Source organism: Adiantum capillus-veneris, chromosome 2, assembly GCF_014529385.1.
Source record: "Adiantum capillus-veneris isolate H3 chromosome 2, ASM1452938v2, whole genome shotgun sequence".
Lineage (NCBI taxonomy): Eukaryota > Viridiplantae > Streptophyta > Polypodiopsida > Polypodiales > Pteridaceae > Adiantum > Adiantum capillus-veneris.
In genome coordinates, this window is record NC_140932.1 from 92,054,904 (window position 1) to 92,070,409 (window position 15,506).

General features: G+C 43.3%; 1 protein-coding gene across 1 annotated transcript in view; it reads left to right on the top strand.

The window, feature by feature from the left end:
• Positions 1 to 3,703: 3,703 nt before the first annotated feature.
• Positions 3,704 to 15,506, top strand: part of LOC147463182 (translocation protein-like protein) — a 31,636-nt gene continuing 19,833 nt past the window's right edge. Inside the window, exons 1-3 of the mRNA XM_086487702.1 lie at positions 3,704 to 3,905; positions 4,480 to 4,806; positions 5,271 to 5,472. Of these exons, the coding sequence (XP_086343828.1) occupies positions 3,864 to 3,905; positions 4,480 to 4,806; positions 5,271 to 5,472 (571 nt within the window). The 5' untranslated portion in view covers positions 3,704 to 3,863. The remainder of the gene's footprint in view (positions 3,906 to 4,479; positions 4,807 to 5,270; positions 5,473 to 15,506) is intronic.

A 15,506-nucleotide genomic window follows, 5' to 3' on the forward strand; every position in this document is an offset into this window, starting at 1 on the left:
CAATTCTTTATGGCTTGTGCTCTAGAGGGGTTAGCCCAGGATGATCAGAGTTTGGGGGAATGGCTGCCATTGCAGCATAAGATATATTTTGGGGCGGAAATGTGCCAGGTTTTGCCAGAACATGTGCATGAACATCTGTTGATAACATGTTAATCGAGGTGCTAGAGGGAGCAGAAGCAGCATTTACCTGAAACAAGGGGTTGGACATAAACATTGAAACATCAAGCCAAGAGACATGGGCAATTCCTTGAGCAGGTAACGCTCCCTAATTGTCAGAGGGTACCATGCCATCATGTAGAGCATCTACTTCAGGTTAAGACTTCACAAAAGCTCGCGAGGAGAGATTGTTTGCAGTTTGACCTCTTCTAGTGTCAGGTCCAACGGAATTAAAATGGTGAAGATCTAGTTTTACACTTCCACAAAATCCTTTCCTGCTTTCCTTCCGTTAGTGAACACTTTGTGCTTCAATGAATGTTCCTTTTATGTTCCCCTGAAAAGAGGGGTTGAGAGAGTGCAATAGAGATGTGTAGAGGGAGAGAGAAAGAGAGAGAAGAAGAGAGAGACACCCGATGGGGTCCCAACCAACCCTCTCAAGGGCCCCCCACACCGTTACCGGTGTGATATTTGCTTTAGATTGCGTAAATGGAATGTATACACAATGCAATACCTCAATGCAGACTCTACTGACTTGACGACGATTAATCACCGCGGTAACTCCTCGGGAAGAGGCACCTCCGGGGCTGATTTGATGCACCTTTGGATCCTTCTCGATGTGGGATTGCAGATGGCCACCAAGGGTAGATTTGGGACTGATTTGCGCTCCTGAAGTGAGAGGAATGAAGGGTTGAATGATGGATGCAAAAACGCAGATCTGCGACGAAAAACGCAGTAGATCTCTCACGTAGAGCAGGGCTGAAAACGTAGATCTCGATGACAGCGATAATGGACAACAATTTGAGCACTCGATGCCAGCGAGGTAATGGCCGAGATGAGGCTCCATGGGCTGCCGAAGTACCGGACCGTGACGGGAATAGACAGCATTAGCAGATCTTGCACTGTTCGCGACGGAATGGGCTTAAAAGTGAAAATGCTGGCTGATCTGCAATGCTAAGGCTAGCGCAAGGGCTGAAATCTGCAAACACTACGACTTCTTGCCAAAAACACCAGGGCTGATTTGATCTAAAAAAAATACACGTGGTTTGCAAGATGAGGATAACAAACTCTAGTTACATCGTGAATAGTAAGATTTATAGATTTTCAGTGTAAGTAGTCTTTCTTTTGTGTGTGTCATAAAATATAATATCTAACTTTACAAATGATTTTCTCATATTAAACTGATCATTTAATATGGGAAGATCAAAGGGGAACAAGAGTTAGGATATAGATATGTGCTTCTAGACCTATCTCAACAGGGGACCAAAAGGAGAGATGGTTGCATCTCAATAGGGGTCCAAAAGGAGACGGTCTACCAAAGAGTAATGTGCAATAAGTGCTTCTAGATTTACCTCAGCAAGGGACCAAGACGAGAGATGATTACATCTCAATAGGGATCGAAAAAGGAGGTAGTCTATCAAAGAACAACGTGCATCTAATGGAGCTTAAAAGACCTTAGGGTTAGCTTCATTAAATACCTCCAAAAGTTAGTGTTAAAAAGTCCTTTGACCTTAGGCAAGCTAGGGCTGACCTTGCTGTGGGAATCCTACCCAAGCATGAGGTACTTTCCGGCTTGCTAAGTGTTTGAGGGAACCTTGCCCAAAAGCTTGAGGTGCTTCTCACATGCTTAAATGACTAAGGTTCTTGAAGTGTTCAATTCAAGATAAACTCTCAAGAGGCATAAAACGTTTCCATGCTTGATTGACTAAGTGCTTGAAGTATTCAATTCAAATAAAATGACTTAACAAGCATAAAATACACATGTTCAAATGATCCTCCACATGTGGCCTTCATGATGTGCTTGAATCCTATTGGATAGGTTTTAAAGGGGTTCAATGAGAATTTAGACGCATAAAAATAAATAATTAAGTTTTTTCTCTCAAAGAAGAAAAAGAGGACACATGTCCAAATGAAATAATTAAATAATAAGAGAGAGAGAGAGAGAGAGGTGTGGACCAAGCATGAGAGGGGGGTGTACTCTCCCACACACACACACGCGCGCATTCTCTCATTGTGTGGAGTGCAAAGTGCAAGAGCTCCATCTCCTTCTCCAAGCTTGTTGAGAAGTGGAGAGCCTACACCAACACTCTTGGCTATGGAATGCAAATCCAACCAAGAGCCATGCTTCAATGCTTAAGCTTGCCATCTTCTTCATCTTCATTACTATGCTATTATGCTATGCTAAGCAAGAAGATTGATGATAAGTGAGGAACTATTTCTTTCTCCTATGGATGATTCTTCTTCCTCTTCCCTACCCTCATTCCCTGCTAGCTCTCTCCACCTTCGAAGGTGTTTGAGGCCTTGGGACTGAGGCTTGGGATAGTTAATGCTTTTTGCAAAGTTTATGTTAAGCTCGTGATGCATGAAGCTTTCCATCTTCATAGCATCACCAAGGTCACAAGGAACACAAAGATTGTATTGTACCAAGTCTCTCTTGATGGGAGAATCTATAATACAAACGTCTTTTGGAGGGGGGACCGGCTCCAAGTAAATCCGGTCCTCAACTATTGTCATGTTCTCTAATACTCTCTCTCTTGCAAAAGTATTGTTCATGCCAAGTTAATTAAGAATTATGTTTATGTTGCTACCATCAATTTAGTTCACCCTCTATGTTCTCAAAAGTGATCTCACAAAAATGCTCACTTTAATTCTCTTAATTCCGCTATTCTCAAAGTTCATATGCCATTTCCATTACACTGTGTGAAATTTGGCCAAATTGCATCTTGATTGTCTGCTCTTTCCATACCTTTGTATCAACTCAAGCATGTGTGCTTCATTATTAAACTCCATCGTGGCCAGTTTGTGTGTGCATTGTGCTAATTCTGCCCAATTGATTAATTAAGCATTGATTTGTGTGAGCTTGAGTTCCACCAAAAGCATATCCTTTATTAAGACATTTCTCCTTGCTTGATAGAATTTCACTTGTGTTGGGGTAGTGTTCATCAAGAGCTCTCCAACAACATATGCATGCTTCATTTGTTCCTCATGCGGTCATTTGATTGTTGAATCAAAGACCACCTAAACAAAGACTAATCCTCTGTTTTTTTGGCATTTAAGAGCAAGCAACTTTTCCAAGAGTCTCATTCCAACTTTGACAGAGCATTGGTCAAGCTGAAAGGAATTACCAAAAAATTGTAAAGTCCAAAGGCAATGCAAATATCTATTGCTATTGTGAATCACGTTGAGGAGGCGAGTGGCAAGGGCTTATGTGAGGGATCCAACAAGAAAGAGGCGCTATCTAAATAGGAAAGGCCTTAGGTTATAAGGCATAACTATTGTGAGTGATCAAGCTAAAGAGATGTGAAGAAGAGGAGCAACAATAAGCTGCCTTCTCGAAAGTAGATTTGAACAAATGTGTCCATTAGAGGAGCAACACTAAGCTGCCTTCTTGAAAGTAGATTCTAACAAATGTGTCCATTAGAACTGCAATACACAATTGGACCTTGCATCCTGCAATTTCCATGTAACTATATACCCATTTTCCCAACCTCCTTAAAATAATGCACTAGCCTGTTTAGGTCGTGCCAACCAACAATCTGAATTTGATTTCCAAAAGTGGACGCACAAGTTCCATGATCGATAGATGGTTAGAACATGCCGTAAGTGAAAGTCAAACAATAGGGTGCTAGGAACATTCTGCCCAACAGACAGCAGTCCCGACGTCAGCGTTGTGGGCATAAACAGCTGCGCGATTTGCTAGATGCGTCAAAATGGCGAGAAAGAAAGTGCCTGAGGTCGCACCTGCTGCGCAGGTTCTCTCTCTTCCTCTTTCTTTCTGTGTTTGTTGGTGCTTTTTAATCTGATTCGTCTTGCTTTGAAGGCTGGGTGGGTCGCGTTTTGTTCTTAGGTGGGTCATCACCATGCATTTGTGTAAAGTGTATAGATCCAATATCATCTAACAAGTTTTACATTTCAGGCTCTCTCTGTAATTTATAGATTAACACGATGAGTTTGCTGCATTGGAAGAGGAGTCTTTTGCTTGCTGTGTTTCTGCTCTGTGGTTGTGTTCTTTCATAGACGGACATGCTACCATCATCATAGAATTAGGCCTGTTTCATTTGTTTACTTTGGACTGAGTGTGCCTTACTACCATACTGCCCATTGGATTTTTTTCTTCGAGAAAGCGCAATCTTGCACCATTCTTCGTCTGTTTTGCAGATAAATTTTTATCATAATAAGAACAAGGAAAATTTCCTTGAATGTTCTGGTTGTGTTCTGTTCGCATATCAAAATGACGTAAATTGGTTTGCTTTTAATATGAAGCAGAGCTGAGATTGCAACATAAAGGGGGGCACATAATTGACCATTTTATTGTTTTGTTGACAGAAGCAAAAGCAAAAGAAAGAAATTGACCCCGTGCAAACATTCGCAGAGAAAATTCGTGATCACAAAGACTTGGAGTCACGATGGGCTGTTTTGCAAGACACAAGGGTCGAGTACTTCAGGGGCAAAGACTTCACCTCATTTTTGCAAGGGCATCAGGATACGAAGGCTCTTCTGGGTTCCTATCAAGCTTCTACTGAATCTGAAGATGATGTAGGAAACCTTCTTTTGAAAAGAAAACTGATTGTTAGGTGTGATCGTGTTGTTAAAACTTTGCGGCCAGGAAAGACGAGGCTTTCAAAGTGGCCAGCACGCCTTGAGCTGCATCCAGTAAGTGCTGTCAAGTTTTTTTAATAAGTGATTTCCTGGCATGTGAACATAATCATATTATCATTGTTTATAACTGTTATGTAGTTGTATAATTTGATTTGCAAAGCCCATGATTGTTATAAGGATTGGGCCTTGATGCGGAGGATCAATGAGCCTCTCATCTGTTACCATATGCACCCACAAATGCATGTTTTTAGTATCATAACGGTTTCATGTTAAGACATTGAGAACTGCAAGGGTTTGATAATCACCCCTGAGGCAGAAGCATCCTAATCACCATAGTAATTATCGGCATGCCTGTGATCAAGGCACTAGCACCTTTCATGCAGCTATATATAATGTCTTTGTGTTCTCTGTACCCGGACTTAGTCTTTTTCACGAGATATTTTTCTGTTGATGGTTGTTTTGTTTTGTTAGAAGCTGTAATTTTCACTCAAGTGCAAGTGTCTTTTCTCTTTTTGTAGGATCAATCCTTTTCTGTGGATGATGCGTTTTTTGCTTGGACTTTTGAGAGACGACGACCTTTGTGGCAGACAGTTCTTTCCATTTTGGTTCCAATTGTGACAGTGGCTTGCTGCTTGTTTCCAGTCTCTCCTTATTGGTGCAAATTGGTGGTCATTTACACATGCTTTACGTTTCTAGCTGCAATTTTTACTCTTCTTTTCTGTAAGTTTTTCTGGACTTTAAGTTGTTCTTTTAGTAAACAAGAGGCTTACTTTTTCAATTCCAAATCTTAAAATATGATTTAGCACAATCAAAGGTCCATAGTCTATACCTTCAGAACTGCTAGGCTTGCTTATAAAGTTGTGGTCCTTAAAATTCTATTAGTATATGTGCACGAGATGACGTTTAAATGCAAGCAGAGTTCCCCTACAATCGGGTGGTTTGATAGAGATGTTCGACTTAACCATCAGGCAATGTGCCGGGACATCCGTTCAAATTTCAAAATCCACCACTCATACAGAACGGGATGAAACTTTAAAAATTTGGCTGTTGAAATTGCGAAGCGTTTTCAACCAACCTACGACCTATCCTCGGCTGAATGGAAAATGTGGTTGGTGGTGCAGACCATCAACAGGATAGCAAGTTGGAATTAATCCTCTTTCGAGCTCATGGCTGACCGTTTTTGTGACCTCATGTTGTACACTTGCGAATGTAGGTTCAACATCTAAACTAGATTCCCAACGAAAAAAAATATGTATTTTGTAATTTTGTCCGGAACTCTAGCTTGATCTTGTAACTGAGTTTTATTTTAGTAATGAGAATGGAGAGAGACACCAACACACCACACAAATGGGTTCTTGAACAATTTGTTTAAGAGACCCCTTTGTTAGTGCCCCCTAGGATCCATTTTGCACTCATGACAAGACTTAAGCAAAGCACTCACACAAAACAACATATGATTGAAGCACACCACAATTGGAACCCTGGGTATACAGTGTTAATGTTTCTTACCCACTAGGCGCATAAAATTTTGCGTAATGGCGGGTCCTGTAGTTCCTTGAGTGAGAGAAGCGTCGTCCTTGTGGGAAATGCGCAAGCGGACACTCTAAACACTATAGTTTTCTTTTTGAAGGACTAGATGATTAGTGCAAAATCACAACTGTGATATATGAATGTTAGATGCAACAAAATTGAGAGATTAGACACGAGCACTCATACAATTACACAACCATAAATTTTTTGTTAACCTACCCTTGATGTTAGGTGCAGCGGAATGATTGTTTGCGCTTTGCTCAAGATGAGATCACAACAAAGTGAATGGACACTGTGCGTGCAAGTGAATGAGACTGAGAGATAGAGAGAGAAGAGAGATACGACACCAGAGACGTAAAACCCTCCTCCGAAGGCCCCACTCTCGTCGGCGAGAGTGGTCTACTTATTGATTGCACAAAGTGGTACAATAACGATGCAATGGATTGATGCAATTTGGGACTACGTCTGCGACGATGACGGTGACGACGACGACGACGACGACTTTAGGGCTGAAATCTGTAGTCTTCTAACTGCTGAATTTCGGGACTGTTTCGGTGGCTGAAAATGACTGTTTTGGCTGCGTTTTCAAGGCTGAAATTGGGGGTCTTCTGCAATCAACTAGGGCTGAACTTGCTGCTTTTGATGCATGCTGAAAACGCCGAATCTTCTGCTGCAAAAGGGCTGAAAACCAAAAACGCTGGCTGCCTTCCTAGCGTTAGTGAAAAACGCTGGTTGTTCTGGGTCTGCTGGCGATCATGGAGTGGCTGCAAACGCCAGGGCTGTGGGGGTGCTGAGGGTATGCAAAAACGCCAGGGCTAGGTGTTGATGGAGAACAAAACGCTAGGGCTGATTGTCTGTGGCGATCAAGCAAGGCTGAAATCTGGGACTGTCGGCGATGATCAAGGCTGAAATCGCCAATGCTAGGTGGGGATGTTGATGGAAACCAAAAACGCTGGGGTATCTGTGGCGAGGATGGAGACCAAAAACGCCAAGGGTGCTGATGGGGGTTCCTGCTGAGAAGGTGCCTGTTGAGCGGGAAGCTCCTGCTGCCTCTTCTGCCAGAAAGTGCTAACTTGGGTTTACTTATATATTAAACTTAGCAAAATTGCCCTACCTACTTTTGTTGGGAAGTCACTTAAAAATAATAAGTGAAAAATGCCAAAAATATGTAAGATAGGCTAAATGCATTGGAAAATTCTCCTGACTGAATCTGATGGATTCTGAAGGGAATACTGATGATCATGCTGTGTGCAACCAGAGGATATGCATCTATTCTAAGTGACTGGGCATGCACGGTCTACGAATAGACTCACAAAAGTGCCAGATCACTTCTAAATCTAGACTGACTGGACTGACTGAACCCTGATCATGCTGTAGCTTGTCCACGGACACATAGGGTTGGATGTGTCACGTGACATCCCCTCCTTTTCAAAGTGAGGTACTGGTACCGAATTGTATGGCATCGAGGGAGATCGCCAATAGCATTCGGAATCCTGGAAGGGACTCTTCGTCGGCCCACTCTGATGTGTGGGTCATGCGGTACTTGAACTTCATAAAGGTCTGCAACGCTTGCTTCTTTGGGCTGCGCCGAAAGCGACACAAAGCCTTTTTCAATGCTTCAACTTCGTCGAGAGTCAAGCTTCTTTCTTCTTCAAGAATCTCCATGGCTGAAAATTCTTGAAACCATTTCCAACACAAAACCATGAACATACCTATTCCATGTAAGTGAAGGGAAAAAATCTTGTCTTCTCTAAAGACCGTGTATGCAATGTAGATGAACAAATAGACGGAGTGACAACCCGTTCATTAAACACATGCAAACAATGAGATCGAATCTTCCTCTTATGATCTAGAGCAATCAACTATGGCAATTCACAATGGAAATGCCCATGCATGGTGCTCACACTTTCATGTGCTCGTGCGGAAACTGTGTCATGCCAAGGAAGAGACATGGAATGTGACTTCCTTACATACATACTTTTCAGCTTTCACGAAAAATCCGCATACATTCGTGCTCATCCATGAGAGAAACGTGCTCAACATACAATATGTTTGCTTAGGAAAAGGGATCACATAACGATGCTGACTAAAATACAGGAAACGATCATGAATGAAACACTCGTACAATGCGTGTGTATCAATCATGCGAACACATAATACTTCCTGTGAGGGTTCTTTGGACCTAGGCTCGAGAGCCAAGATTGATCCTTCGTGATTGATCGAATGATTCGAATCTGCAACGATGTTAGCTTCGCTAGAAAAAGCATCCACTAACACATCATCCTTGCAATCACATCTTCCTCATGCAACTCATTATGCTCGTGAGAAATCACATCTTGATTTTGCAATTCATCATGCTTGTCTTTGTCATCCAAATCATCATGCAAATCATTATCATTCAAATCATCGTGCTTTTCACTATCATGCAAATCCTGTGTGTCATGCTTTGGAGAAGAAGAGATTGAGAGAGTCTCCTTCTCATGAATCCTTTCAATCTTGTCTTGCATATTAGCAATGAGAGATGGAGAATGAGCAATGTCCTCTCCATGAATGACAATAGGAGAATCACTGCCGGCATTGAGAGTCAGAGTGTTAGCCGAAAAATTCGTGAGAGCGTCATTATCACGAAACCATCGAATGCTCAAAATCATATCACATCTTGAGAGAGGAGAAACAACAAATCTTCTAGTGAAGGTAGCTTGTTGAATTCCAAACAACACATCAAGGCACTCCTCCGTGATGAGAGCGTCCATACCGGGACGAAAGCGAGAGACCTCGATAGGAGATTTCGGACTAACTTCGAGGCGGGCTCTCTCAACAAGATCACATCATGCATACTACCTGGGTCAAACAATATGACAAAACGTTGCCCCGACGTACGACCATAACATTTAATGAGAGAATCATCAATGGGAGGGTCAGGAGAAACGTGGGGCACACTTGTGCTATCATTCATTGCATTGACAGAGGAAGTGGGTTCTGTGGATTCTTTAGATTCATTCGATTCAAGCTTAGGATATATTCTTTTTATGTGACCCTTAATGTGATAATCAAAACAACGACCTTCCTTAGAGTAAGTGCTTTGCTCTTCCGACGTGATGTATCCTCCTACAATTCCTTGTGCTACCTTTTCATCTGGCGTAAGCTTAGGTTTAGCAAGTGTGTTAGCCTTACCCTTAGATTCATTGGAAGAATTCTTTTCTGAGAGACTGTTGGAAGATTGGTTAGAAGAGTTACCATTCTTACCGTTCTTACCGTTCTGAGGGTTCTGAGAAGTATGCGAGGTACTTGTGGACGTCTTGTTCTCCTTAGGCTTACCCTTGTTGTGCTTCATCTCTTGTGCGAGAGCAATCGCTACCGCCTTGTTGAGATCGATTGGATCGAGTACCTCGACATCGTACTTGATATACTTGTCCAATCCAAAGAGAAAAGCCTCTTTGCGCTCATCATCCGATTTTCGTAATTGAGCACCTAGCTGCAAAACACGATTAGAAAAAGACATAACCGGCATACCATTTTGCTTGAGAGAGCGCCAATCATCCTTCAATCGTGCGAGGTACTGAGGTGGCATAAACCGTGTCTCGAGCTTGTCTTGGAAATCAGCCCAATTGAAGGAAAGGGGCGTGCGCCGTGAATCCGTCGGCTTCCTCTGGTGCGCGGCTAGCTGTGCCTCTTGCCATGCGTGGTACCAATTGATGGCATCACCGGCAAGGTACATAGCTGCCGTCAAAACTTTGCTATTTCCTGTCTTCTTAGTTGTCGCAAAATAAGCATTAAATTGATGCAACCAAGAATGAATAACCGTAGCATCCATCTTACCGTCATACTTACTGAAGGTCAACTTCTCTGTGTCTGGATGGTTGGAATCTGCATCGTGGCTTGCGCCACTTGATAAACTCCCACGCTCTTTGGGTGGTTCGGTCTTCGAGGCTAGCACTTGTGGAAGCAATTCTTGAGTGCATAGCTCTCTTTGAGCTTCACGCTCGGTCTCCAAAGCCACTCGTCGAGCTTCACGCTCGGTCTCCCAAGCCAATCTTTGAGTTGTACGCTCGGCCTCCAAGGCCGTGCTTCTTGCCGCCTCTTCCGCCTTTCTTTGTGTTCGTTGCGCTCGCGTTCTAAAGCAAGGCGATTGTCTTCTTGTTGTGTGGCAAGTCTTGCGTCTCTTTCGTCGCGCTCACGGTCCTTAGTAAGGCGATTTGCTTCTTGTTTGTCCATCATGGCCATCATCTGCTTGACCATTTCCTCCATAGGGTTTGGTACACTTGGTGGCGTAGATGGCGAAGGGGGAGGGTCGAAAAAGTCTCCTGGTGGGGGAAAATCTTCGCCACCTCTCTCATGCTCATCACCTGTATGCGAAGTATCCATTCCGCTTTGGGTGACGACCATGCACTATGATCTTTGGTTCTTAAGTCCACGAGGAACTTGGTTCTTGAGGGTCTTGGGTTCTTGGGTTCTTGAGGATCTTGGGGTTCTTGAGGTTTTCTTTCGCTTGCAAATCGTGTTGGAGAAGGATCTTCTCTTCACCCGAGTTCTACTCTTTTCTGCGGGCGCACCTCTTGGCGGCCTTGCGCTCACACCAAGGTTGCTTTTTCCCACCTCACGTCGATTGGCTGGCCGCTAAGTGCACGGTCCGCTCTCAATGAGTGAAAAGAGACACAAGGGGAGGCTGGACAAGCCCTTCTTTCTTGGGATTCCTGTCACTCTTCAACAAAACACGATTAGGGATCGACACGCCTCCGAACTGTGCTCAAGGGTTCCTTTTAATTCTTATGGAAGGGAGAGCCTTCCGTTCTTAATGGAAAGTGCTATGATCACAACAAAGTGAATGGACACTGTGCGTGCAAGTGAATGAGACCGAGAGATAGAGAGAGAAGAGAGATATGACACCGGAGACGTAAAACCCTCCTCCGAAGGCCCCACTCTCGTCGGCGAGAGTGGTTACTCATTGATTGCACAAAGTGGTACAATGACGATGCAATGGACTGATGCAATGTGGGACTATGTTTGTGACGACGACGACGACTTTAGGGCTGAAATCTGTAGTCTTCTAACTGCTGAATTTTGGGACTGTTTTGGTGGCTGAAAATGACTGTTTTGGCTGCGTTTTCGAGGCTGAAATTGGGGGTCTTCTGCAATCAACTAGGGTTGAACCTGCTGCTTCTGATGCATGCTGTAAACGCCGAGTCTTTTGTTGGAAAAGGGCTGAAAACCAAAAACGCTGGCTGCCTTCCTAGCGTTAGTGAAAAACGCTGGTTGTTTTGGGTCTGCTGGCGATCATGGAGTGGTTGCAAACGCTAGGGTTGTAGGGGTGCTGAGGGTAAGCAAAAACGCCAGGGCTAGGTGTTGATGGAGAACAAAAGCTAGGGCTGATTGTCTGTGGCGATCAAGCAAGGCTGAAATTTGGGACTGTCGGCGATGATCAAGGCTGAAATCACCAATGCTAGGTGGGGATGCTGATGGAAACCAAAAACGCTGGGGTATCTGTGGCGAGGATGGAGACCAAAAACGCCAAGGGTGCTGATGGGGGTTCCTGCTGAGAAGGTGCCTGTTGAGCGGGAAGCTCCTGCTGCCTCTTCTGCCAGAAAGTGCTAACTTGGGTTTGCTTATATATTAACTTAGCAAATTGCCCTACCTACTTTTGTTGGGAAGTCACTTAAAAATAATAAGTGAAAAATGCCAAAAATAGGTAAAATAGGCTAAATGCATTGGAAAATTCCCCTGACTGAATCTGATGGATTCTGAAGGGAATACTGATGATCATGCTGTGTGCAACCAGAGGGTATGCATCTATGCTAAGTGACTGGGCATGCACGGTCTACGAATAGACTCACAAAAGTGCCAGATCACTTCTAAATCTAGACTGAATGGATTGATTGAACCCTGATCATGCTGTAGCTTGTCCACGAACACATAGGGTTGGATGTGTCACGTGACACTTGAGAAGTACTCTTAAAGATTTGGAGCTAAGAGAGTCTCATAATACTCACTTCAAGTACTGTTAGGCAAATTTCTTAAGTCCAAGTGTCTTAGTCTGAAAAATCCCTTTCTTAGACAAGATTGGATTAAGCTCTATTTTGAGATCTCAAGAAGCTTTGGATGCTCTCCCTCCTTGTGTGAGAAAGGTATGGAACCATCCCATATTTTTGCACAAGTTATGCAATGTAAGACGCTTTGTAGTTGATCTTTTTTTCCCTGACGTTCCTTCTTTTCAAGATTTTATGTACTTGAATTCGAGTTCTGTAGGTGGAGGAATTTATCCTCAGGAGTTTTGTTAACTTAAGTGTACCACAAATAGTGATTGTTGTGCCTTTCTAGACCTTAAGATTTTTCAGACTCCCTTGGGATTAGAAGTAGATATCTATGATAAGCGCCTTGAACCAAAATATGCCAATCTAAATATCATCCGTATGCCTCACATTTCTTCGAACATTTCTCTTTTAGCTTAGTACGGTGTTATTTACTCTCAACTATTTAGCTTTTCTCGTCGTCGTTCTAGTGAATCTGCTTGTGTTGTTCAATCGTGCCATCTTATTTCTTTACTTGTCGAGAAAGGATACTCATTTAAAAGAATCATGAAAAACGTTCGTTCATTTTTGCATCGTAGTAAGTTCATTTTCAATGTTTCTTACTTTGGAATGTTCAAGATAATCAGTAGTAAATTTAATAAAAGTGGGGAGCTTAAAAGCCCATTTATTTTTGGACTTAGGAACACACTATTTTGTAGTTTTGATCCCTAGCGCTTCTAGTATGTTTACTCTAGCTTGACAAATGCTAGCCTTTATTATGGCTGAGTATGCTTATCACCTCCGGAGGGTGATAGAAACTGAGCTCGTCGGTTTGTAGAGTACGTTCAAGCTCGTTGGTTTTGTAGGGAAACGTTCAAAGCATGAATAACCTCTCTATACAAACGTGCACCTACTCTTGGGCACTGACGACGTGAGTAGAGATGTCATAGCTGTTGTCCAAGCTATGCATGATAAAGGTGATAATCTTATTCTTCTTGTTTGGACAAGCAGTGAAGTTGAGGTCACTGAAATTGGCCCGTAGGGCGGTAGACTTTGGCTTTCACCCAAAACTTTACTTTAGACTTTAGGACACAGAGAAACTTTGCAATTAAAGCCTGCAACGGGAATTAACATTTCAAATGAACCCGGCCTGGAAGCTAGAACGCTACCAAGCAGGCGCCAACAGCTTGTTGGCACGAAAAATTGGCGCCTCTTTCGGTATTTCTTTATTCTTAGTGCAAAGAAACAATCCCATCACTTTCACCTAACTCCCACTAAGCTGTCCGGACCTGTCCATGGCTGTAATCGCAGGTTTTTGACCCAATTTCGCCAGCATAACGGCACAAAATCCCTGTAAATCAAAAGTACATGCCTAGGAGGCTTTTCCCCGCATTCTGGAAGCTTTACGGTGAGCTGCAGGTTAATTCCAACATGCTGTAATTTTTTGTTTTGCCACTGTTAGGTGCCTACGGCCTTATACATGCATCCTAAGGCCTTTTCGAGTTATTCCCTGCAGTTTAGGTGCAAAACCCTAAACCTGCAGAAAAACACAGCAGGCTGTAATTCTCTGTTTTGGACCGTTTCAGCGGAGCGAACACCTCTACGAGAGAGAGAGAGAGATGGAATTTTGACAGCCAATTTGATGCTACACAAAAGACCCGTTGCACTTGTGACGAGCTTCATTTTTCCTTGGGGGTTCACCGTTCTCAGTACCCACTATATAATGTGTGTTTGTGGGGGTTCACCGTTCTCAGTACCCACTATATAATGTGTGTTATACCATGTTGAACCTTATCAGAGATGAGAGAGAGTGAGAGAGACGAGAGGAGATGCTGCATGTAGAACCCAAAAAGTGTGTAGATATTGGACACTAAGTACACATATATAGTGGAGACCCATGTCTATACATGCAATGGGACAATTCCCTTGAAAATCGGAGGAGTTTTCATGTGAGAAAACTCTCCGTTTTCGCATTCCTTCGCGATGGAACTGTGTGTTCTTGAAGGGGATTAGCAACTAGCTAATCCGGTTCCTGTACAGAAGGCTTTTGCCTTGGCAAACGCGCATAAAACCCCCAGAATTGTACATGGTCATCTGAGAAGCCCAACTAGTGGGGCATTACTATATGTGCAAAGGGCAGAGAGAGATGCGCGAGAGCAAATCGTTGTGCTACATAGAGCAAGGGAGAAGGCAAGCTTTCCATTAAAGCTGTGATCACTTGCACCCACTACTCACACACACTGTAGCACACTTTAGAGTAAAAATCAGTCCCCCCGCTCTTAGAATGGGCGCCCCTAGCTGGGATGTTGGCAAGTGCACCTAGAGCCACCAAGTGTCCAGTTTGCCTCCTTTGAGTTAATTTCCTAGTTCCCACCAACTTATAAGTGTAGCTAGGGGCCTAAATGACTTTGAATTGAGCCTAGACACCCTTTTACTGCTCGGATTCCAGTGTCGATTGGCCCGACCATCTCGTGGCGACCTGCCCTTTCGGACTACGGGTAAAAGTCTCGGCCGTTGGTCGTTTCACACTGGCCACACAATGGTCGGTCATTTGTGACTTCAAAAAGAGGGTCCCAAAAATTAAATAAAAATCATCAGAAAGAAACCAACAACTAAGGTTAGCAGTTGCCACGTCCTCGTGACATACCCCCCTCTTGAAATCGCAAACGTCCTCGATTGCATGCCATATATATATGCCATTGATGACCTTGTGTTGTTAGCACGCTTTTATCATGGCATTTACCCGCAAGAAATGTTATAATACATAGATACAAATGACTTAATGAGACCTTCATACTTTTGTAACAAACTTGGACACTCCAAATCAAGAATCTACCGGGACACGACAGGAATTCACTTCAAAACAGTTCACATTTGACAATCGATTTGACATGGCCCGGCAGAGTTCCGTGCCTAGATATATTGGCCCCGAAGACTGGCGCCCCTTTCGGTATTTCTTTTTGTATTCATTTATAACTCAAAGTACAAGGGAGAGGGAGGGTTCTCACTCTCAGACTCTGCGGCCAGATGCTCTGCAGAGCGGGAGCCCAAACCACTTATTTATTTGTTTACAAGGGATGCCAAAAGTAGAGCCCCAAAAGATGTCAAAAGCTGCCATCTTTCAAAATAAGCTTAAGAATGAAGCAAAGCTCTCAAAAGCTTCTCAAACATTGCGTATGATTTTTTCTTTTTTAGCCTTGCGTAGGAAAAGCAAATCCG